Source organism: Balaenoptera acutorostrata, chromosome 3 (assembly GCF_949987535.1).
Source record: "Balaenoptera acutorostrata chromosome 3, mBalAcu1.1, whole genome shotgun sequence".
Classification (NCBI taxonomy): Eukaryota; Metazoa; Chordata; class Mammalia; order Artiodactyla; family Balaenopteridae; genus Balaenoptera; species Balaenoptera acutorostrata.
The window spans coordinates 33,843,772-33,868,844 of record NC_080066.1 but is presented as its reverse complement, the minus strand read 5'-3'; the positions used below and the strand labels follow the sequence as shown (position 1 = coordinate 33,868,844).

At 50.7% G+C, this 25,073-nt stretch overlaps 2 protein-coding genes across 6 annotated transcripts in view; both read right to left on the bottom strand.

Annotated features, from left to right (window-relative positions):
• Window positions 1-424: 424 nt before the first annotated feature.
• LOC103000621 (annexin A2-like) lies at window positions 425-15,920 on the bottom strand. The gene is made up of 3 exons (XM_057543786.1): window positions 15,300-15,920; window positions 14,389-14,518; window positions 425-1,686 (listed from the first exon to the last, which is right to left on the bottom strand). Exon 3 carries the CDS (start codon window positions 1,679-1,681, stop codon window positions 1,013-1,015), a length of 669 nt encoding a protein of 222 aa, XP_057399769.1. The 5' UTR covers window positions 1,682-1,686; window positions 14,389-14,518; window positions 15,300-15,920; the 3' UTR covers window positions 425-1,012.
• FAH (fumarylacetoacetate hydrolase) overlaps window positions 6,898-25,073 on the bottom strand; it is a 31,690-nt gene continuing 13,514 nt past the window's right edge. The window contains exons 8-14 of one of the 5 annotated variants that reach the window (XM_007194230.3): window positions 24,712-24,811; window positions 23,834-23,964; window positions 21,900-21,975; window positions 19,706-19,752; window positions 17,747-17,848; window positions 16,866-16,983; window positions 6,903-7,714 (exon numbers count right to left, since the gene is read on the bottom strand). In XM_007194230.3, coding sequence (XP_007194292.2) covers window positions 7,692-7,714; window positions 16,866-16,983; window positions 17,747-17,848; window positions 19,706-19,752; window positions 21,900-21,975; window positions 23,834-23,964; window positions 24,712-24,811 — 597 coding nt within the window. In that variant the 3' untranslated portion in view covers window positions 6,903-7,691. Of the gene's footprint in view, window positions 7,715-8,552; window positions 8,780-16,008; window positions 16,067-16,865; window positions 16,984-17,746; window positions 17,849-19,705; window positions 19,753-21,899; window positions 21,976-23,833; window positions 23,965-24,711; window positions 24,812-25,073 lie in introns of those variants that run through there. The other 4 variants (XM_007194229.3, XM_007194233.3, XM_007194231.3 and 1 more) reach the window with 4 other exon arrangements.

Below are 25,073 nucleotides of genomic sequence, written 5' to 3'. Positions count from 1 at the left end.
CCTCAAGACTGCCTTGAGTCCTCTCTTCCAATCTTACTGCAGTTGGGTCAGCACTCTGATTCTCCTACTGGGGAAAGTCAGAAGCTCCCGACAGCATCTTTATCTGCCACAGACACTTCCTGTACCATTGGGTCTGCTGGGTCTTAAGGCTCAATTGGTCAGGTAGCTTTCGTCACAGCCTGAACCGTTCTAGAGCCCTTAATTGCTCTGGGTCCCATTCCGAACCAGCAGCCTTATAACGTACCCGGTAAATGCAGCAGAGTGGCACACACAAATGTGCTCCCATTGCCTCAAAAACCCAAAGAGGCCCATCACCCATGGAGCCTCTTTCTTTGTGATGGATGATGCAAGGAAAAGCAAGGTTTCTCACCTAAGAGGGAATATCCCAACATGCCCCCGACTGCTGGAGCCCTAGAAAGTTCTCCAATATGGCAGGCTCCTGGACTTCCATAGGGGTTTTCTCTCACCCTCTGGCAAGCATGTGCCATGTGTGGTCCTTGCTACTTCACCAGAGCCGGTTAGCATAATGTCATCTATATAATAGACACTCATGAAGTTCTGTGGGTTGTTAAGGTGATCAGGGCCCCTACAATACAACAGAGAGAAGGAAAATGGCAAATCCCTGAGGTAATGCAATTAAGGGGTGCCACCGTCCCCTGCCCGATGAAGGTGAACTCTTTTTTATTACCTTTATTTTTTTTTTCCCTAAAGTAAAAATTCAGTTTATTCATCTGTTTACAACACAGTACTCAGAAGGCAAAGTGTTTCACATCATAGATTTCACTTCCAACTCCTGGGAATGTTCATTTCTTTGACTATAAAGAGAGACTAGATTGGAAAGCCAGGTAATGCTTAGGCAACTAAACTAAGGATGGAGCGGGTGGGATGGGCAGTGCTAACGTCATCCTCCCAGGGATGGGCACAAGGGGACTGTTAGCCACAAGCCGACTGTGTAGAACTGTTAGCTGGGAGCGCAGAGCAGCCATCCTGGACCCTTGGGCCATCGCGGGCTTCAGTCATCCCTACCACACAGGTACAGCAGCGCTTTCTGGTAGTTGCCTTTGGTGTCTTGCTGAATGTAATAGTACAGGGACTTGCCATACTTTTTCTTGAATTCGGATCTAATTTTCAACATGTCCACTTCACTGTGGGAGGTCATGATTCTAATCAGGACCTTATCGCGAGTGCCCCTGCCCTTCATGGAGTCGTACAGTCTGTCAGCAAAATACAGGGGCTTGTTCTGAATGCACTGGACTCGGTTCAGGAAGGCATTTTCCAGGCCTCCTCTGACCTCCTTCTTGATGCTCTCCAGCATGTCATAAGGGCTGTAGCTCTTGTACCTTTCAAATACTTTCTGGAGGTGGCACACACTCCGCTTGGTCAGGATGCTGATCCACTTGGGAACATCAGTTCCTCTCCTCTTCATGCCAGCAACACGGAGATCCCGGGCATCTTGGTCAATCAGTTCATAATCAATGACATAGCCATCCTCTGCTCTTTGACCCTTCACGAGGGCAATCATCAGCTTGCGGAAGTCACCAGATGTGTCGGAAATGATATCCTTCTCCAGATCGGTCTTGTACATTTCCTTGTAGACTCTGTTGATTTCCTGCAGCTCCTGGTTTGTCCTTGAGCAGATGATCTCAATGAGGGAGTCCTCATCGGTCCCCAGCCACTTCATGGAGGCTTTCAGAGTATATATACATTTACATATATCATATTGGAGAGTATAAACATATGTACATGTAAAGAGAGAGCGAGCACAAATAACACAGCAAATGGGGTAAAATGTTAACAGTAGTTAAATATGGCCAGAGACTTCTGGTGTGGTCTTTATATGGTGTTCTTTATACTATCCTAATTCTTGCAAGTTTTCTGTAAGTTTGAAATTATTTCCAAATAAAAAGATTTGTTTTAATGGTAATAAAATGTTACCATTTCTCAAAAAACCCCCCCACAAAACACCACAATTTGCCAGGCTGAGAAAAGTGTTGCCCTAGAAGTTCAAAGTTGCGGAATCCAGTCTCAGCTCTGCCACTCAGTAGCTATGCGAAATGAACAAGTCTCTTCGTTTATACAAAAACTATCCGAGACAGTGCGGGGTCCAGAGATGGAGGTAAAGAAGCAATAGTGCCCTTAGGCTTGGGGAATAGGCGGGCTTTCCCTGGGATCCATGCCCCGGAGGGCTCAGCATATCACAAACATACACACACACATGAATATATTCAAGAGCACGCGCGCCCCTCTCCCCTTGGGACTCATCCTGATGCGGCCCCACTTGTATCCTACGTAACCTCTCAAGAGTAATGCTGCCCAGGCCCCAGGGGAACGCCTCTTCACACCTCTGGGCTGTGTCCTCAAAATAAAAGTGCCCATGTGAATGCCACACAGCCGTGTGGTGGGTCACTGCCAGCGCTGGCGATGGGTGCGTCCTCCCTCCCGCGGCGGGGGCGCGGGGGAGTGAAAGCACTTTGGTAAGAGAAGAGACTGATTAGGTCACTCAATACTTCCTCCTAGCATGGATGCAACTGATTCTTGCCCCAACCTGTGTCATTTTTCAGTCCTACCCAAAATTCATTTTCTTGATTGTTTTCCAATCTGTGGTTCTGGTACGGGATTCACAACAGCTGCACGTGGCAATTAGGGCACATTTTGCAATGTTAACTAATTCAGATTAATTTATATATACATAAGTCTCGACATAACATAAATGGAGCGTGATACTAATTCTTTACTTTGGCAACCAGATGGTCACTGAACACTAGGATTATGAATAGTTTTATTTTTATAAAAAGCACTTAATAGGATTTAATCGAATTAAAAAAAATAAATTTAAACATTTCAACTTGATTTAAATAAGCTTGATATGAAATGCTGATGTTCTTTAATTATAATTTGTATCTTGCCTTTTCCTTTTAATAGATAATTTTGAATGCCAAAGAAAAATAACTGGAAATGAATATAAAGTAAATTTTTCAATTTTTAACATTTAAGGTGTTGATGAAAATATTTACATTTCATATACTTTGAGTATAACTCAATTTACTTTGTAATCATTTACATTAGTCTGTCAATAAAACCCAAATTATGTGAAAAGCTTGATTAAGATAGGATAATTAGTGATTCTAATGAAATTAAGGCAAGAAAAACTAACTTAAAAAATAAAATTTTATTTTAAAAATATTGATATAGCAATTCATGAATTTGTACATCTTAAATGCTCATTCCAACATCACAAGCCCATCAACACTCTTCAAGTGCAATGATAATTATATTCATTTATGTTTGATATTTTGCCAGTTTTCAATCATATAAAAGCCATAGCTTTGCAAATATTTTTGTTTTGTAATTATGAAAATGTGTATGCCAAGGTAGGAGAATAGAGAGCATTTAACAGTTTGTAGCTTCACTTGTATCTCTTAAATATTGAGACATAAGTGGGTCTCCATGTGTATTCTTGGCCAAGCAGGGGTGGACTTATGAATACGACATAATCCCTGTCCCTAATAATCTCCCAGATATTCAGTCATTTATTTAACAAGTATATATTGAGTGCCTACTCTGTGCTAGGTAGGCACCGTGCTAGGTAATGAAGAACTTTCCATGAGCAAAAGCTGACTCTGCCCCCAGGAGCTTAAAATCTAATGAAGACAGACATTGCTCAAAAATCACAGACAGCAATAGTGTATTCATCTCTGGGATCAAGTCCTCTGTAGACACAGAGATGTTCCATCCAGATCCCGTTTCAAGAAAGGTCTTATTGTTCCAGCTTTTGTGTGCTGTTGGCAGACAGCCTCAAAATAAGACTGGCCCCAGTCTTATTTAGTTTCTCTCTAAGGGCAGAAAAAAACCAAAGCCAAACAGACAAAGCAGACCCTTCAAGCAAGCATCATTTGTAACCATCTCCCATAGCTCGGTAGTTCTTTGAGTAACTTTCTGCCTCTCCCTCAGCCCTGGGGTATCAGAGAGGACAGAGAGAGAGAGATACACAGAAAACAAACTCTTACTGTGGAATGCAACCCTGCCACATTAATTTTTCTGGGGTTGCTAAAAGGAACATGCTCCCGAACTAAAGAAAGAAAAGAAAATTTTAAATGTAAACACTTTGGAGGTCCATTTTGGTATCGAGACTCTTTGAGATAATTATTAATTACGATACTTAAAATCCTAAAGTTCCCGGACTTCCCTGGTGGCCCAGTGGTTAAGACCCCGTGCTTCCAATGCAGGGGGCGTGGGTTCGATCCCTGGTTGGGGAACTAGGATCTCACATGCTGAGCAGTGGAGCCAAAAAAAAAAAAAAAAAATCCTAAAGTTCCCTTGTCTTCAAAAACATTATCTTGGCTCAAATCTACCCTCATCCTCAGAATAGCTCTAAATGGCATTTTAAGGTAAACCAGTGTGAGTGAGTGGGCGCAGGGCAGGGAAGTCCCACGGTGAAAGCAACAAGGTTCCTCTTTCCTTGCTCCCCACCCACCCAGGGCAGGGGCTCCTGGGCCCTGGTACCCAGTGCCTGCCAGGCCCAGGACAGTGGCATGCCCGAGTCCAGCCAGCTCCCTCTGACACCCTCCAGTATAAACTCCAGCAGGCCGCATCCTGTCAGAAACATCACAAGGCTTGTTCCTCCTGATCAAGTGAAGTTTAAAATGGATTCTATTCTCAGTTGCATAGTCATCCATTTAGATTCATCATGGGCCACTGGTTAAAACAGGAAGCGTGAATGAAGTATGAATTAATAAGGAAGATATAGTGATAATTACAGCCAATTTGCCTTGGGATGTTCATCACCAGATCTGTCAGCTCCATCTATTTGATCAAACGTCTCTAGTTCTTAACATACCATTGTTAAAAAGAGAAAATTTGGCCATGAAAAGCATTTTTGTCTATTTCATTACCATTATACACAGGTAGGTTTCAGTGAGCTCAGTTCCCGAACTAAAGACTATTAAATTCACTTCTCATCTGGAGCTGGCAATGGGAATTTCGAGATCGAGGCTGGAAGACAAAGAGGCTCATGTTGCTGAAGGTTAAGGGAAAGTAATCGTTGGAGAAATCCCACGCCAGACCCCCTATTAACATCCACCCTGTGTGTGTCTCAGACTCCAGGGCCGGATCCAACGGGTTCATCCAGCATCACCAGCCCCTAAGCCCATTAAATGCACAGTGAGGGGATAAGTATGTGATCTCCATAGCTGGCATCAGCACTCTCTGCTGCCAGCGGGCAAGTGGATTGATAATGATTTTAGATGACTTCTGCCCACGACCCAGGGACCTCTGGTGAAGATCTGCCATGTGCAGTAGCTCTTTAGGTGTATTTAGGTGAGGAAAACAAGATGGGTCACTCATGCATGCTGATGCCAGGAGATAGAGCTAAGTGAACAAACCCAAACACAGGGTGGAGAACAGAGATTTCAGGGAGTCAGCAGGAGCAGAGGTGGCCCTGGGAACACAGCCCACAGGAATTCAGAACAAACCCAAGGAAGACTTTGGTCTTCCAAATTCAGAGAATACATGTTTGGATCAATCTTATCTAGGCAGTAGGGCTCTGGGAGACCCTGGTGACTCTACAGTTAAGTCCCCTACATACGAACCTTCAAGTTGTGAACTTTCAAAGATGAGAACATGCGTTTGCATGTCCAATCACGTTAAGTTAGTTCACGTGTCTGGAGTATATTGTCACGTGTGTGCATCCTCTACAAGTGGTTGTGCTTTTGGCCACTTTACTGTGCAGTACTGTATAGAGTACAGTAGTACAGTGTCTTTATTTCAAGCCCAGGATGTCTGGAAGCAAGTGTAAAAGCAGCAGTATACAGCCGATTGTGTTAGTTGGGTACCTAGGCTAACTCTGTTGGACTTACGAACGCACCCTTGGAACGGAACTCATTTGTATGCAGGGGACTTACTGTACAGGATTTCCACTGAAATCAGCAAAGCATTGAAGACCATGGCCCCAGGGCGCAGCTTCGTGGAATAAAATCAGCTGTGCAAGACCAGTTCAGCCTCAGCGCACGATGCTTCCCAGCCTGTGTGTGGCAGAGACTACGAGCTGCACCCCACCCCCGAGGATTCATTCTCCCCTTCTTCTTTAGCAATCAAGCTCTGATTTTTAAGCTGAGGAAGCAATGTGTTCAGTTAAAAGACTATATTCCCAGGCTTCCTTGCAATGAGGTGTGGTCTTGTGACTATGTTCTTGGCAATAAAACACAAGAAAAGTGTAGTATGGGGTTCCCAGGAAGGCTGCTCAAAGGGTACCTAACTCAGCTAGGAGGAGGGCCCTTCAGCCCTTCATCCCCCCAACCCTCACCTCTTGAATTTTTCTTTCTGCAAGCCTGGAACTTGGGTGTGTTGGCTGGAGCTCCAGCAGCTTTTTGTACCATGCGGTGACCTTGAGGTTGAACACCATGTGCTGAGGATGAGGACCCTGGGTCCCTAATGACACTGTGGAGTTGCCATACAAACTCCAGACTTCCTGGCTCCAAAATGCTTTTAGGTGAGAAAGAAATACCTTAATGTTCCTTAGAATTGATAAACATGCTCCACTCTCAGGTCTTTGCACTGGCTGGACCCTCTGCCTGGAGCACTCTGCCCCAGATGTCCATCTGCCTTGATCCCTCACTTTCTTCAGCTGTCGAGCAAAAAAGCACTAAGAACCCGAGGCACTAAGGCCTTCTCTGACCACCCTGTTTATAACGGCACCCATGTCCCCCACTGTTCCATAGAACCTATCCCCATCTGTCATAGTGTAACCGAAAGTGGGGTCCGGCTGCTAGCCACTCAAAGCCAATAAAGAGGCAAGGTTGGTGGAAAGGAAAGTTTGCTTTACTTTGGATGCTGGGGGTGGGGGTGGAGGGCGGACTCCTGTCCTAAGGCTGACTCCCCCCCCAATCGACAATCAGGGGGCAAGAGCTTTTATAGACGGAGGGAGGGGGCTACATGCAGAAACAGCACAGTCAGCTCCGACAGTCATCTTGAAATTGGTCATCGGTGATCTGACCACCGTCATCTTGATGGTTTTAAGTACAGTTAATCTTCAGTTCCAGGGTTGGTTTGTTACCATTTCTCTGAAGCCAGCTCTCGGAATTGTGGCAGCTTATGTCATGGCTACAGTCTGATCATCAGGTAGTTAACTTCTCCACCTGGTGTGGGTTTCAGTATCTATAAGGCAGCTCACAGGATATGGCTTAGAATATTATCTATAGCCCCTGAGAAGGAACTAAAGGTCCTTGACTTTGCTTAAGGACAAAGCTATTATTATTTGGTCTCCTTTGACTGTTTTCCTTTGTTTCTGCATTTTCTCACTTCTCTGATTAAACTTATCCTTTGGCTAAGGTTTTTCCACAGACAAAAGGCAGGCGGAGGACATGGGGGGCATAGACCATAGGGTCCTGCTCCATTTCAATAGTGTATATCTTTTCCTTGTCCATTTGTTTCCTGCCTATCTCCCTCCACTAGGAAGTAATCATCACAGGGCACAAGGGCATCATAAGTCACAGCTTTTCTGTGACTGCTGCACCTCTTGTGCCTAGTACAGTGCCTGGCACAGAGAAGGCACTCAATAACGATTTGGTGAATAAATGAATGAATGAGTAGCGTGATCTAATGGGCAGGCTCCGCAGGCTCAGTCATCCTCCCAGGCCCTGGTGTGGGGTCCATGAGGCCCAAGATGTGTCACCAGGCATCCTCTTCCCCTGTGGTCACCAGCAACCAGGCTGCCTGCCTGCAGTGGGTAGGGCAGAGGAGACGGGGCAAGGCTCACTCTCCTGACTCTGGTGGGCTTGCAAGAGGAGAAAAGCAAGCCCCTGGCCCTTTACCTGCCCTCTCACAGTTCAGGTGTGTGAACCCTTGACCTGGGGGCTCAGCCAAAGGTTCATAATGTGCTGATATGGCTACAGGGCCCTTGAACCAAGTCAGCACCCCACGTACATCCATCAGTCGGCCCCAAGAAATACTGAACGCGAGGGGTACTGTGGTGCGTAAATTTATGTGTCAATTTGGCTGAACCGCGGTACTCAGATATTTGTTCAAACGTCAGTCTAGATGTGGCTGTGAAGGTAGTTTTCAGATGAGATTAACATCTAAGTCAGTGGACTTTGGGTAAAGCAGATTATCCTCCATAATATGGGTGGGCTTCATCTAGTCAGCTGAAGGCCTTAAGAGAAAAAAGCCTGATCTCCCTGGAAGAGGGGATTCTTCAGCAGACCACCTTCAGACTCAAACTGCAGCTCTTCCCTGGGTCTCAAGCCTGTGGCCCACCCTGCAGATTTTGGACTTGCCAGCCTCTACAATCACATAAGCCAGTTCCTTAAAATAAATGTCTCTCTCTATATACACATCTACTTGGTTGTGTTTCTCTGGAGGAATCTGAGCTAATACAAGTGCCATTCTTTTTTCCATGTTCCAGAGAATACTGGGAGCTCTAGAATGTCTCAGGAGAAACATCAGACCCTCAGCCTCACTAATAAAAACTAGAAAACAAAGTAATGAATGTCTCTCAAGGAAGCGGTACACAAACCAAGAACACGAGGAGACATTGCGCAGTCACAGCCGTGCCAGGCTCAGAGCATGGAGAGAGAGCACGATGGCTTTATTTATTACTGAATGAAGAACCAGGCCTGCGGCCACAGTGGGGGTCCCTGGTCCCCCGCAGGGAGGTGGAGAGGGCGGTGCTCAAGCCTTGTGTTTCCAGGAAAGCAGAGAGAACCTCAGGCCGGAGAGAGGGCAGGCAGCACTTTCCCTGCACACCGGCCAAAGCCAATGCGGTACCCGTCCCCCTGGCAGTGTCCTGCAACGGAGGAGGACAGGGGTCAGCCACGAAGCCGCTGGGCTCAGGGCAACCAACGCCCAAGCGGCCACAGTGCCGGTCAGCACACAGCTGGGCCCAAGGCAGGAAGGCGCCATCAGAATGACAAACAGGTATTTTCGACAGAAAAACCACCTTCTCCAGAAGCTGGGCAGAGCTGCAGGAGCACCAAGATGGAACTCCAGGCCCGCCCTACTGTCAGGGACCCTCACAAGCCGTGCAAGGATGGCACAGTGGCTTTCCTGAGAGGTAAAGGAATAGGTATAGGTCAACTCTCCCTAAGTAAGTCTGAGTTCAAATCCTAGGCTTGCTAATTAGCCTGAGGCTAGACTGACTGGGTTCAAAGCCTGGCTCCTCCACCTACTGGCTCCATGACCTTGAGTCCCCTTGGAACTCAGTTTCTTTTCTCTTCATTTTTTAATATATTTATTTATTTATTTGGCTGCATCGGGTCCTAGTTGTGGCACGTGGGATCTTCGTTGTGGCATGCAGGCTCCTTTAGCCTAGTTGCAGCAGGTGGGATCTAGTTTCCTGACCAGGGATCAAACCCAGGTCCCCTGCATTGGGAGTGTGGAGTCTTTACCACTGAACCATGAGGGAAGTCTCTGGATCTCAGTTTCCTCATCTGTGAAATGGATCTAATGATAGTACTCACTGCGCAGGGCTGTTGCAAAGATGATGTGAGTTAATACACAGAGAACTCCAAAAGAGTGCCTTCCCCAGGGGAAATGCTCAGTGTCAGCTATTATGATGATTATAAGCTGGGGGATCAGGGGCAACTTGTTTAACCTCTGAGCTCAGCCCCCTTGTCTGCAAATGGGAATAGCAATCCTTATCTCTCAGGGTTGTGAGGACTCGATGAAACATGTGGCTGAAGCCCTAGCATGACATCTCTCCCAGAGCAGATGTTATACAAATTCACTCAATTCCATTTCAACAGAAAGGCAGAGAGGAGGAGGCCCTTGTCCCTGCACCTGAGAAGGGTCCACTGAGTGGGAGCAGCTGTCTGAGTCAGAGCAGAAAAGTCTAGGAGGAGCTGGGAGAGCAGCATGGAGGAGACAGGAGCAGAAAGGAGGGACCACCAGAGCTGGGACTTGACAGGTGGATACGAGTTCGCCAGGGGGGACACAATGAAAAGGGTGTGCTGGACAGAGGGAACAGCGTGTGCAAAGGCATGGAGACCCAGGCGAGAGATGCACGAGGTGCATTTATTCAGTGAAGCTGTTGTGTGGGGTCCCCTGAGAAGCCAGATTACAGAGTGTTCTTAGAAGCCATGTTAAGGAGTTTGAACCTTTTCCTGAGGGCACTGCGGTGACTCAGAGGAGTTTTCAGCAAGACAGTGAAAGCTGTGTTTTACAGCTATGTTTTAAAGAGCGCCCTCTCCAGTGGCCCCTAGAGCGAAGATAGATGGAAACACATAGATTTATGAGTGTCAGGCCTATACAGAGGCTCCAAGGCTGCTCCGATTGAGATGCTTCTCAAGCACCACGAGCCAGGGCAGTGCTGAGGTGACGGCCACCTGGCCCATGACGAACACGAGGGCCACTGCAGGGGATGCCCGTGACCTTGAGTTACACAAAACACCACCAGACCCCCTCACCTGCTGAAGATGACCCCCAGATCTGGAGTTAGGCCTTCTGCTACCCAGTGTGAAGAAGGGAAAGCAAGGAGTTGCAATATTCCCACAACCGAGAGAAACAAATCGAAGCTCACGGCTGAGAGGACTCCCAGCCAACTGAACACTGAGACCAAAGTCAGCTCTGGGAGACGGGGTCAGGGATGTCCCCGTGAGCCCTTCCAGTGAGCCCAGGGACAGTCCTCACGGCCACCTGTAGCTCAGTACAGCCTACCCAGCCTGTCTCCTCCCACTTCCCCCCACCTGCCCAGTCATCCTACCGGCCCTCCCTGTGAGGGCTGCTCTGACCGCTGGCCTTCTCTGGGGAGGTGGCAGCTTGGACACCTCAGCAACATCCCCAAACCAGCCCCTCGCCCCACCCGGAATCACCGAGACATATCCTTGCCACCCCAGCACTGACCCTTAACACTCAGTGTCACCTTCTGTCCAGAGCAACATCCTTGCCTATTCTGTTTCATTATTTTTCCATCAGTCACTTTAGAATCTCAGTGCTCAGAAATATTCGTGTCCCTGGGGGGGAAAAAAAGCCTATTAAAGCAAAACCTGGCAGAAATTCATCAATCTTCTATCAAAGCAGCTCACTCCAAGCTGCAGCATTTTCAAAGCGCTTTCTTCCTGGAGAGCTGCAAATCCTGAGAGGGTGTCTTCCTCCTCCCCATCCCCAACACGGGGTGCTCTGTCAGTCACATTGCTCCTTCCTGCCCTGGGTTACAACAGAGCCACCACCCCCAGCAAACAGCACTGCCTGCTTCCTGAGAACAGATGCACGATTACATCCTGGTAGGAAAGCTAGCCACTTCCTCCCCATTTTACAGCTGGCAGGCAGATGGTCTAGATGGGGTTTCTTAACGTCAAGAGACGACCTTCTGAGTCAGATGATTCTTTCTCGTGAGAAGCTGTCCTGTCCACTTAGGATGTTTAGCAGCATCTCTGGCTGCCATTCAGAGACAGCCGGAACCGTCTCCAGATGTCACCAAATGTCCCCCAAGGGGCAAAGCCACTCTGGTTGAGACCACTGGCCCAAAGGATGAAAAGTGAGGCTCTGCACCCAGCTGAGGAAGGTCTTTCCAGGGTCTTTCCAGGCTCCCAAGCTGCTGCTCTCGAGTGCAGGGAGGAGAAGCTGGGGGCAGGTGCATTCAGGCAGGGACAGAGGGCCCCGAGAGGCCAGAGCATGAGGAAAGTCTGCACCCAAGTCAGAGCGTGTTGCCGAGCCCTGGGCAGAGGGCAAAAGCAGCTCCCTGCCTCCCTGGGTTGGGCTCCATCAACCACGAAAATGGAAGGGAAAAGTATACTCATCTCCTCTGGAATGTTATCTGATCTCACTGGCCCTTTCCTGAAAACTGACCCTCTGCCTACTCCCCACTCCATCCCACCAATGGGAATGAGAATCCATAGCTACAGCCCAGTTTTCCAGCTTCCTGGAATGCCATGCCTGCAAGCACACCAGGGTGCACCCCTCACCTCCCAGAGGGAGGGGATCCCAAGGCCCAGAGACAGGAGCCAGACCCAGCTGAGTTACTGGCAGAGCCAGGCCTGAAACCAGGGTTTTCTCTGCCACCAGAGCTTCAGGGAAGTCCCAACTGTATTATGTCACTGAATGAAACTAAAGGAAATGATCTGGGAAAGCAAATGGGAAGGGCTTGCAACTGTGGGGAAGTAAAGGTGGTGAGCTTTGTATTCCAAGGGAGTTGGTTGCATTCCAGGGCTGTCACCCGCCAGCTGCGTGATTCTGGTCCAGCTACTTCACCTCTCTAGACCTCCAATGGTTCATCTATAAATCAGAGTAATAGCACCATGGGAATTAAATGTGATAATGCAGGTAAAGTGACATGCACGGTACCCAGCACACAGAAAGTGCACGATAAGCTGCTGTTGTGTTACTGTTGTCTTCATCGTGGTTTTTTTGTGTTTCAGTTAAAGATTGTGTTTTAGTTAATGATTTTGTGTTTTAGTTAATGATAAATAGCTTTAGGCTAGACTTCTGGTTCAAGATAGGGCATGATTCTATACATCAACACTTTCCTTCTCTTATATTCCTATGGAAATGGTCAAAGCAATATAGATATAAGGGAAAAGTCTGTGGCAACACTAGAAACAAGAATGGAAATACTAAAAAAGATGGAACTTGGGGGCTTCCCTGGTGGCGCAGTGGTTGAGAGTCTGCCTGCTAATGCAGGGGACACGGGTTCAAGCCCTGGTCTGGGAAGATCCCACATGCCGCGGAGCAACTGGGCCCGTGAGCCACAATTACTGAGCCTGCGCGTCTGGAGCCTGTGCTCCGCAACAAGAGAGGCCGCGATAGTGAGAGGCCCGCGCACCGCGATGAAGAGTGGCCCCCACTTGCCGCAACTAGAGAAAGCCCTTGCACAGAAATGAAGACCCAACACAGCCAAAAATAAATAAATTAATTAATTAAAAAAAAATCGGACCCCTATCTTATTAAAAAAAAAAAAAAAGATGGAACTTGTGTTGGGCGTTAGAAGACATGGAGGATTAAGAATGGTGGGAGGGGGTGGAGGGCGTCCCAGGCAGCAAGAACAGCCCAAATGCCTGGGGTTGGCAGTGGGTGCTCTGTTCTGTAGACAGAGGAGGCTTCCTTGCCCAAAAGGTTGGCCAAGGCTGGCGCACAGGAGTGGATGCCATTGGTTGGGCTGGGGCTTTTGGTCTCCCAGAAATGAGAACCACATGGTACCATAGGCAACATGGCATACTGGTTTAAGAGCACAGACCCGGGAACCCAACCGCCTGGGTTCAAATCCTGGTTTCTACACTTTATCATTCCAGTGGTTAGAAACGGATTTGGGGAATAGTCGCCCATGATGAGAGAGCAGGGAGATGACGAGGTGGCATCTGAGCGGGTACAGCCAGAGAAGTAGGAAGAGGACTGGGAAAGAGCCACAGAAACCCAGCGTGGCTTCCGGCGAGAGGGTGGCTCACCCAGGTCAGGCGCCAGAGGGGTCGTGCCAGGTGAGGGCACAGCACTCCGCCCACTGTGGTGACCTCAGCAAAGGCAACATAGCTGACACGCCCGTGCCCCCCGTCCACCTCCCCACATGCGAGCACAGAGCTCAAGTCTCAGCCACATTCACTCCCTAGAATTTGTCAGGCATCTCCTTCAGTATGAAATCTCTTCTTTTTGTTTGTTTTTTTGTTTTATTAATATATAACTTCTACCTCTCTATTGCCAAATTGTAATTTTTATTCTTGTTCCAGGGAATTCCACCAATCTATTCCCGTTTCCCTCTTTTCTTGCCAACATGTGCATCTTCAGATCCAAGGAATTGCCTTTCTCTGAATTTCTCTGCCTGGTCTCCATAAATCCTTCTGGAGCAAGGCACTGTACACAAACAAACAAGTGACCCTCGCAGCATTTTGGCTCCTTCCTCACCCCTTCCTTGACTCAAATGACAGAATACATGTGAATCCCATCTGCCTGAGTACTCATCTCCTTTCTTCCAGGCCCTGGGCAGCTGCCGGGTCCACAGCGGCTTAGCTGGGGGCTTATATAATAGTGACAAGAGAGAGAGCTGAAGCCGTCATTTCCTCCTCTCCCATCCCATCTCCTTCCTTCCTCTCCTCAAGCCAAAACTTCAGAAAACGCTTTCACTCGATCCACAGAACCACGACTGAGGGCCTGCAGTAGTTCTGGCAAGCACTGTAGCACCTCTTGATCAAAGCTGGCAAGGGAATCAGAAGACCCGAACCGTATCCTGGCTCCCTCGGTGTGTGAATTTCCGCCAATAACCTACCTCCGATCAATCTAAGTTTTCTACTCTGTAAAATCGGGGCAATGACCTTACCCAAGGGCTTCTGTGAGTATGAAACAGAATCATGGAAGTGGACGTGGCGGTAACACGGTTGGCCCCCACAGATATTCAGGAACCGTTAGTTAAAACTGGTATTAGAAAGGGTATGATAGGGCTGTAGGAACAGTAGGGGCAAAATGGGTACTTACTGGTTAATTCTGGGCATCATTTGCTGCTGTCTTGAGCTCTGCCTGCGTCTTCTCTACTCAATCCACTTCATTTATTCAACCAACCAGCAACCACACTGAACACCCACTATGTGGCTGGCACACAGTCAGACTGCAGAGAGAGGTAAGGTCTGGACCTTGTCCTCTAAGAACTCTGTAGTAGGCTGACTAATGCCCCCCAAAGGTATCAAATACTAAACCATGGAACCTGTGAATGTTACCTTATATGGTAATGTTTTTGCAGATGTGATTAAGTTAGGGATCTTAAGACGAGGAGCTTATCTGGGTGGACCCTAAATGCCATCACAAGTGTGTCATAAGAGAGAAGCAGAGGGAGATTTGACAGATAGAAGCAGAGGAGGCAACGTGAAGACAGAGGTAGAGACTGGAGTGACGTGGCCTCAAGCCAAGGAATGCCAGCAGCCACTAGCAACTGGAAGAGGCAGGGAGTGGGTCCTCCCCTTGAACCTCTGGAACAAGTGTGGCCCTGACAACACTTGGACTTCAGACTTCTGCCCTCTAGAACCATGAGAGAATACATTTTTGTTTTAAGCCAGCAAGTTTGTGGTCATTTGTTTCAGCAGCCCTGGGAGACTAACACAAGCTCTTAGCCAAGCATGGAAACAGACATGCGTACAATTAACCAGAATTCAGTGAGTTGCTCGTGGAGAGGACAGACTGATTCTCCCTGAGCAACCAGAGAAGGCGTCATTTGAACTGAGCCAGATTTAAGCTCAAAGGTCTACAGGCAGTAGGGAAAGCAGGGTTATGATTAGAATGAGGCTCAGTGGGGAGGACAGAATCAGATGAGGGAAGGGTATGAATTTAATGAAACAGGCGACAGGGTGCCAGGAGAAAATCAGGAACAGAGGAGTAACAGGGGGAAAGCCGACCTGAAGGATGATTTTCCAGGCACCATGAGCAGGATGGATTGCAGGGGGCTGGAGCGAAGCTGTGCAAGCAATCCAGACACGGAACGATGGTGCTTGGAGCAAGCCAGCTGCACAGAGACGGCAGGACACTTCAAAGGGATGGCCGACAGGATGTGCAGATGAAATGGGTCCAAGGTCCCAGCCCACAGAGCAGAGAGTCAGCAGTACCAAGACAGGGGCAGGGAGTAGGGGTGACAATAGGACACGGGAAGGGAAATGTGTGGTCGGCAGGCAGAGACCAGGATGTGGAGAGCGAGTGCAGAGAACGGGTGCCCCCTTAACCTGCCTGTAGGGCAGATGGGCATGGCTGATTCCCACGCTTCAGGTAGGGACTCCTATTAAGGAGGGGTCAGGATGCTGGGCATTCTCAAAACTGGGTTCTGGAAAAAACAGCAATGACAATGAGGACAACGGTGAAGACCGTCACCAATTTTAAGCACTCACAAGGTACCATGCACCTTGTTAGGCTCTTTAGATATTATCAAAGGGGTTAAGAATTGGGGTTCTGAAGATAAGCTGCCTGGATGCGAAATCTGATTTCATGACTTACTGGTTGCAAGATCCTGGGCAAGTTATCTACCCCCTGCTAGGCCTTCATTTTCCCACCTGTAAAATGCAGGTGCAGCAGTGACAGTGGAACATGACCCCAGGGGGCAGATCCTGCACTTGCCTTGTTCACCACTGGAACCCCAGCATGGGAGTCACAGCAGCTGCTCCAGCAACGTCCCCTGAAGGAATAAACTGGTTCGTCTCATCCTTACAACCATGCTGTGAGGTTAACTACTGTATCATTAACTCCATTTTAAAGATGAGGAAACTGAGTCCAGAAAGGTTCAATAACTTGAGGAAGGTCACAGGGCCGGTGGGGATGTGGGAGTCCAACCTCCGCCTGACTCCGAGGAACGGGCTGCTGACCACGGGGGTGCCTTCCTCTCCAGCAATGATATGTGGTGGACAGAACGACCCCCCAAGATGTAAGGGGTGTCCTGACCTCCTCGGAATGGGCTGCTGGGAAATCTCGTCACTAACTCAGCCAGGTCATAAGGCACAGGGTCATAGGGCACAAGGTCAGAGGACACAGGGTCTTTGCACTGCAGAGTCCAGAACAATGGGAACCTGTCATTATTTTAGAATTTTGCTCAGGGAGGAAGGAGACAAAGCAGGACTTCTGCAGTCTTTTTGGTTCAGGGAGACTCAGATTTAAAGTCCCTGGCAGGGACTTCCCTGGCGGTCTAGTGGTTAAGACTCTGCGCTTCCGATGCAGGGGCCATGGGTTTGATCCCTGGTCGGGGAGCTAAGATCCCACATGCCGCGCGGTGCAGCCAAAAGATAAAAAAAATTTTTTTAATTTAAGCAAAAATGAAGTCCCTGGCAGCCAGGGTTGGGGCGAAGGCCAGTTCAAGCAGACACAGACCTGGAACTGCCCGAGTGGGGACGAGTTGGGACAGATGGCTTCCTGGCCAGACGGTTAGGACGGCGCCCGCGGGTGAGGAGGAGAGGATGCCCGCAGGCCCCGCCCCCCCTCACCTGTGATGATGACTTCATCCCCGTCCAGCAGAAACTTCCTGGTCTGTCCATTCCCCAGCTCTATGGCCCTCGTTCCCCTCCACGACAGCTCCAGCATGCAGCCAAAGCTCTCTGGCTCCTTCATGACGGGAAAGGGAAGAAGGTGTGATATGTATTTACATCATGGTGAGCGTGGCGGATCTGGTGTAGACAGTGGTTAGCAAGGCGGGGGCCAGGGGGGCTGGGAAGGCGCGGGGATCCCGCGGCCCTCAGAGACCCTGCCTCGGTGGGACCACTGCAGAAGTGTCCTCGAGGCCGGGCACCCTACCTGCCCTGCTCACTCCATTCAGGACTCGGAGGTGCAGGATGCTGGACGAGCGTGCCCAGGCCCCTCCTGCCAGGCCCCTGCCCACTCCAGAGACTGCGGCTTACCCAGACGCTGTCATGCCTGACCCCACCCACTGGGAAGAGACTCTCCATCAAAGAGCCTGCAATCTCGACCTTGCCGGAAGCGACTGGTACATGCACCACCCCAAAGTCATCACCAAGGGCTCATGGTGGGGGGCTGGGGGGAATCAGTGGGGCCACTCATCCTGGGTGGGTGCACTGTGAGGTGGTGACAACCAGACACTGTAGTGGCTTCCCGAGTCTGCCCCCGTGTCACTCTCACTCTCCCCCAGTACACAGACACAGCCTCTCATCCCTACACCAGCCTCTTCTGAATTTGAAAAAGAAGCCCCTTCTGCACCCAGAGATGGATGAAGCTCTGAGTAGGACAGAGTTGAAAGATACACCTGCTTCGGGCTGGAATCCCTTCTCAAGGGAGAGCTGAGGGCCCGCCAGTCTGTAGGGGGAATAGGGGTACTCCAGGTGGGCAGCCCCCAAGGCAATCAGATACTCACCGGCCCGCTGATGGTTCCAGAAGCCAAGAGGTCCCCCGGCCGCAGGTTGCAGCCGTTGACAGAGTGGTGAGTGAGCTGCTGCAGCATCGTCCAGTACATATACTGCAGGCGAGGGACGTAGAGGTGGGGACGGGCAGGGGTGGGCTTCTCCCAGCCTCCTGGAGCAGTCTGCCAGCCTGCGCCACTCACTGAGGCCTTCCCTGGGCTCTCTCCCGGCCCTCAGAGCAAGGACAAGCTGTCCTCCTGCAGCTACCCTGTGACCCTCCCCGTCTCTCTCCCCGCCCCTTCACAGGCTACAGCCCCGGCTCCTCTGCTCCTTCCAGCCCTCCCCTAACCCACCTTCTCCAAGAAGCGCTCCCCAAGGAGCTGACCTCACTGCTCAGACCCTCAATCTGCAATGTGCTCATCTGTCCATAATTCCACTCTGTCCTGCGATTACCTAAGTTGACAAGGTCTAGGTCCTCATCATAGCAGAAGCTTCTCATGAGCAAAGACCTCCTTTCCATTCTCCCACCCTGGGCTTTGGAACAGACACTGGGCAACAGAGCTGAACGACTCAAACAGGACCTCAGAGCAGACTGAGGAATGAAGGAGCACTAAAGGAGGTCAGGCTTGGTGGGGGCGGCCGAGGACCACACGCCCCCCGAGCAGCTCAGAGGCGGCACGCCTGCGCCTCTCCAAGGTCACAGCTTCTCAGATCTGCCACTCCTGGAGCTACACATCCAGGCAGGGGAAATCTTAGAAATGGATTCTTACCCAAGAGACCCCTTCAAGGAGGCCCCCTTATTCCTTCTTAGTAGACTAAGGAGCCCAGAATAAAGTTAAATTAGAAGGGAGACTGGAGGAAAAAGGAATACATTGAATCAGAGGATGTTCAAGCGGTCAACAAGCATATGACAAGGTGCCCAGCTGCATCAGTCTTTAGGGAGATGCAAACCGAAATCACAATCCCCCAGAAAGGCGGAAATGAAAAGGCCGGCGACATCACGTGTTGACTTGGATGTGGAGCAGCCAAAACGCTTACATGCTGCTCGTGTGAGTATAAACTGGAACAAGCCCTTTGGAAAAGTGTTTGGAAGTACCCCTCAGCTGAGTATGGATATATATCCTCTATGACCCAGCAATTCTACTCCTGGATATCCACCCAACAGACATGCGCACATACATGCACCAAAAGACTTGGACTAGAATGTTCACAGTAACTCTACCAAAAAAAATGGAAACAACCCAAATGTCCATCAAGAGTAGAATGGAAAAATCAATTGTGGAACATTTATACTGTGAACACGATACAACAGCCAAGAATCATGAACTGCCACTGCAAACTGCAACATGGTTAAAGCTCAGAAACATGTTAGAACAAAAGAAGCCAGATAGAAAAGAGCATATACCATATGATTCCGTTTTTATAAAATTTAAAAAACAGACAAAATGAATGTAGGGTAACAGAAGTCAGCAGAGAGTTTACACCTGACGGGGAGAGAGGTGATGGGCCTGGAAGGGGCCCCAGGGGACAGCTGAGGTCCTGGAAGTTTCCTATTTCTTGATCTGGGTGCTGGCTGCACAGGGATGTTGTTTTGTGAGAATTCATTGAGCTGTACACTTATAATGTGTGCAACTTCGTATTTATGTGTTATGCTTCAATTAAAAGTTCACTTTAAAAAAATAAGTCACTCTGATCAACCCAGCCCCTGGCAAGACAGGAGAAGTCAGGGACTAGCCCCTTAGAGGAATATCTATTATTCCCCAGGAAAAGCACTGGCCGTGTCCATGCAGCGTCCATCTGGAGGGGTCTCTGTGACCTCCTGGCCTCTTTGGAAAGAAATAGCGCCATGGAAGCTCTAGGCCCACATGCTGACCCATCATCATAGCCCAAAATGGATGCTATTCCCCTGGTCCTCCCAGGAAGAAAGGTCTCCCTCACTTCCAAAAAGCAGTTCGCCTAACTTCAAAGCTTACCTTAAAATTGGACCTGCATATGGTAGCTGCTTGGTTCATTCCTTCTCCTGTTGGGTAGACAAGACAAGTAACAATGACAAAGAGACTTAATTCTATTCATCAAGGAGGGAGGGACCCACCTTGTAGGGGGAATTGTTTTGTGGTTTAAGCTTCCCATTGTCTAATGTGATTCTACCTAAAGAGTCCATGAACCAATGAGTTCACAGGATATCAGAGCTGGGAGCCTTCCACAGAGAGGATCTAGTCCACGGATGGCAAAGAGATGCACACAAGACACCACTTCCTCCTCCCACACCCACGGCAGACAGCACAAATTGACCACAGTACTGGTATCCTCTGAGATCAGATGTAGCCTCAGAACCCCCCTTAACACGATGCTCCTGGAAGCTGATCATCAACTGGAGATAGTGTACAAGTTGAAACCGACTTGCCATACCCCCCAGAGCCCTTTGGACAGCTGGGGCCATCTGTCCCCTGCCAAACTCCTCCCGTGATGGATAATGTGCTACTATTTCAACTATATTTATTAAACAATTACACACCTACTACACACAAGGTACCAGGCCATTGCTGTACCATTTCTGAAGAGTGCTAATAATCAGAAAGCTCTTCTACTCCCCAAGGACTGGCCTTCCTCCCCTGGCCCTGTCTTCCTTTCTGAGGCTGCACAGAACAGGTGTGCTCATCGGCCCCATGGAAGGTCAGGGTCCCCCAAGCCTGCTTCACCCAGACCCCAACTCAGAACATCAGAACTGCGCATTCAGGACTGGTGTGGGGAAGGGTCTTGGAAGCCATCTCTGCACTCGGTCCTCCCTCTTCCAGGTCTTTCGACATCTCTGGGCACTGCACCTTCTTGATAATCTTGTCCCTTTCTCCGATAGTGCACTCCCCTGGATGTTTCCAGATGGGCAGGATGAAAACAAGACAGAAATGAGCTCCAAAGAGGCATTTGTGGGTAGGAGGACACCAGCCCAGAGCTTATGACATTTGGCTGTAGTCTCAGCCTTTCCATCGGCCGGCTAAACGACTCGGGGTGCATCCCTTTTCCTCTCTGAGCCTCACTTTCCCAATTGATAAGGTGAAAGAGTGGGGCCAGCACAGGTTTCCAGGGGCGCTCTGGCGGCTACGAGGCTCTTCCTAGGAGCCCTTTCTTGTGTAGAGCATCCTACTCCCGAGAGAGACAGCTCCCTCCTCTTCCTGGCGGACACGGCCTGCTGCCAGAATCACCTCCGTGAAGGATGGAGACCCTGGAAGCTGCAGTGAGAGAGCCACAGCAGAGCCTGGGGTATATAAACAGGACAAAAGGAGGAGAGGGATCTAGGAAGAAAAGAGATTGGCCAGAGCGTGGCCCAGGAGGTCTGTGTGCATCCCCCAGACTAGCCCTCTCCCAGCGCCAAGGGCCCCCATCAGGATCGGAAAATGACACCTGATTCGACCCAGGTGCAGGTGCTGTTCTAGACCTTGATGTGAATCGACTTGCTTACCGCTCACAATTACACCTTGAAGTCGATACCACCATTATCCCACTTTCCAGACGACAAACTGGCACAGACAGATTCAGTAACTTGTCCAAAGTCCCACCGCTGGGCAGGGGCAGAACCAAGACTCGAACCCCAGCCGTGGCCTGCAGAGCCCGGCTCTCCCTTACTACTGCTCCACTGGCCTATTAGCTCAGCCCAGCGGGGCAGCCTCAGGGGGACACGGGCCCTGCTGCGAGGCTCTCAGGGCTGACCGAGAGCAGGACCGGGGGCTGGGTGTGCTGCCTCCATGTGGTCCCAGAGGACAGAGCCAGGCCCACGAGGACAGGCTTTCAAACGGGCACTGGATAAAACATGCCACCCAAGGGTGAGGGGTTGGCAGTGGCGTGTGAGCAGAGGCTGGGCAGACTTTGGTTGGAGAGGCTGGAGAGGGGACTCAAGTGGAGGGTGGAGGTCCCAGACTCCACGGTTTCTGGCCCTAGCAGCTGAGAGCCCGGTGCTGTGGGGCTAAGGCCCCGTGGGCCCCGTGCGGTCCCCAATGAGCACAAGGGTGTCCCTTCCCGTCCTTTACAAGAGCCCCACGTGTCTCCCAGTCTGCAGCAGGTGGCACCCCCTCGCCTCCCCCCTTCAGAAGCTCAGCGGCCACCTGGGCAATGGCACTTGGGCACAGGGGTCCACCTAGCTGCTGGACACACCCTTCGACCCCACAACAGTACCTTTCAGGGTGACAGAGAGGTTGATGTCGAACGTGTAGGGTTGGTCGTGGCGGAGATACGGCAGGGGCTTGGGGTCCTGTGAGGGCAGAGCACAGCACAGAGGGGCTGGGCCAGCGGGCCGAGCTGGCCCAGGCTGAGCCCCACAGCCCAGCAGAGCAGCTGGCAGAGAGAACCTGAGGGGGAAGGGGTGTCCCCTCTCCAGGGCCCAGCACTGTGTCCCTGGACACTGGGGGGCGAGGGTGGTCATGTGTGCTAGACTCTGGGAAAAGAAGCCGAGGGAGGGGCATCGGCAGGTCAAAGGTAGAGAGAGGACCCAGAAAGCCAGGGAGGGGAGCGCTGGGGAAGGGGGACAGTGGGAAGCAGACAGCGGGAAGGCCAGAGATGCGGGAACAAAGCCAGGCCTGCAGGGAGAGGCCAGGCCAACAGAAAGGGAAGGCGGAAGGCAGGGGCAGCTGACAGAGGCGCTCAGCCCTTCTAGTGCTGGATTCAGTGTGTAGGCAGCTTTGGTAGCCAGAGCTTTGGTAGAAGGTCTGTACTTTGGCCAAAAGCAGTGTTTTCCCAAAGAGCAACATGTACCTGCATCACTAGTGGGCCATGAGACAATGCGGGGTGATTTTAATGGTTATGTGTTTCTTTTTATGATTAACTTGGTGGCTAGTAATGCGGATAGGGACATAAAGTTCCTTTTCTAAATATATTATGAGAGTTTTCAGATGGAAGCTGTTTTAAAGAAAAGCATTCAATAAATAATCGTTCAGAAGTGGCAAGGGTTGTCAAGGTTGCACGTAAAGGGTATTTGGGAAGGGCTGGCATGAAGAGAGACAGAGGCCAGAGGTCTCTGGCAAGGGTGCAGCAGTGCCTGTGAACAGAGATCTGGACCAGGGATGGAGCCTGGAGGGGACGAGCAGGGCGTGTGACGGCAGGCCAGGCGGTCCTGGGAGGGCGGGACTCACCAAAGATGGAAGAGACAAGTCTCTGCGACTGAAAATGATGGGGAGGGAGATGCTGTGGCAGGAGAGGCAGAGGAGGGAGCAAGGGGACAGGGTGAGGGCCGCACAGGAGCTTCACGAGGCACCGGTCTGTGGGGAAAGACTCCAAGTGTCGGAGCACAGCTCCATGGGATGACAGGAAGGCTGAGAGGTGTCCAGGAGCCACGTGTGAGCAAGGCGAGATGTTCAGGCGAGGGGGAACGGGACCGGGGGAAGGGCAAGGCTCAGAGCTCAGCTAGGGCTGCCCCCACGTGGAGGACGGAGTCGGCTGGAGCATCGCAGGACTCCAGGAGATACAGGAGAACCAGGACAGGTCACATGCCAGAAGCCAGGGGGAGAGAGTGCCTAGGAAGAGTAGGGGGCCACCAACGAGTCCACATTGAAGAGGGCACAAGGCCCTGGCACTGACCAAGGTCACTGGGCACATTGGGGAGACCACCGGTACTGATGGGGTGGGAGCAGCGGCCAGATTGGGACAGGCTGAGGAGTGAGGGCTAGGATTGTGAGACGGGCCTGGACAGTGGTGCAGGGACAGGAAGCTCGGGGAACACGAGGCTCAGGACCAGGACGGACGCCTTGCTGTCTGACTCCACGCTGCATTCTATCAGTTGGACTCCAGGGGGCGCCATCACACAGAACACAACTTGTTGATCTGGAAAGTTGTGCAATGTGGTGATACTGGAAGGGACCCCTTTTCCTGCCAACTGGCCAGTTCCCGGCCTCAGAGGATTCTAAAGGTTACAAAATTCCATGTTCTCCTCAAGAACTGTGCAGGGGGCAGGGAAAGCACAAGGCAGAATGATTAGTGCCATGCCTGCCTGGAGATCCCCACAACCAGGACCTCCAGCACATGGGCATCCTCCAGACCCTCTCTATCCTGCTGGGCAAACAGCCTCGGCGGCAGAGGGGCCTGGGTTTGGGACTTCTTGCAGAGGGCGTGCTTACCTGCTCCGGGTTGGAAACAGCAAAGGGCATGAGGGCATCCATGGGCACCACCCACGGAGAGATGGTGGTTCCAAAACTCTTCCCGAGGAACGGCCCAAGAGGGATGTACTCCCACTTCTGAATGTCTCGAGCTACAGAAGAAGGGCCGAGCAGGGCTTACAAAGGCTGACCGGGCCCCGCGGCAAGGCTCCCCGCTCCCCTTGACCAAGGAGCACAGACACTCAGCACAGCCCTCCCCCACCCCCGGTGCTCTGGCCCCAACCAGGACCAAGGACAGAGGTCCTCTGAGGTCACTGTGCCAGGCTGAAGAGAAGAGAAGGATGACCAAAGGGCAGGCAGGATACTTCCCCATGAAGGGGTTGGAAACTCATCCTCATACTGGGAGGCAACACTTGCTGAGATTCACGGCACCACTGTCCTCCTACAAATGGCAGAGGGGTTGACATGGGCTCAGAAACCGGGCTGCTCTGTTTGAAATCTTAGCTCAGCAACTAGCTGAAGTCGTCCTTGTGCCTCATTCCTCACCCATGTAAAATAGGAATAGTAATATTATCAGTGTCTTGTAGGGATCTGGCAGGAGAGTCTATGTAACATATTCAGCCCTGGGCCTGGCACAAAATTGCTCAAACATACTAGCTGTGACATCAGCCTTGTCCCTGTTCAACTTACAAGAAAACTGGAGCTCAGAGAGAGGTGAAGTAACTGACCAAGAGCTCAGAGCTGAGAGGTCTGTTTGATACCCAAGCCTGTGCTCTCAGCCACTTTGACCGGCACCAGACCCAGGAGACCATCCACGGCCTCCCAAATACCCAGCCTTCACCCAGAGCAGAGTGCGCGCAGGAAACTCAACACCAGGACGCCCGACATCCCGTAATTACCACTCCAGTCGTTCATAAGGACCATTCCAAAAATGTGCTCATGGGCCTTAGAAATGGGGATCGGCTCTCCAAATTTGTTCCCAGGGCCTACAAAGAAAGCCTGACAAGGGGAAAAGTTGATGAGAATCTGGCTCTGACCTGCTGCCCCAGGTCACTTGCCTGGAGGGTAAAGGTCAGGCATTTCCAAACCCCGGCTAGGGACCTGGACCGCTGTGTTCGAATCCACTGTATTTCTATGTCATGACCGGCACCCGAGTAGACAGACGGCTACCTCGGGGACATGGTGAGCAGCTGCATGCCAGTGCCCACCCAGGGCCCCCACTCATGGCCCCTGATCACCAAGGCAGCCCCCTTTCCCTCCT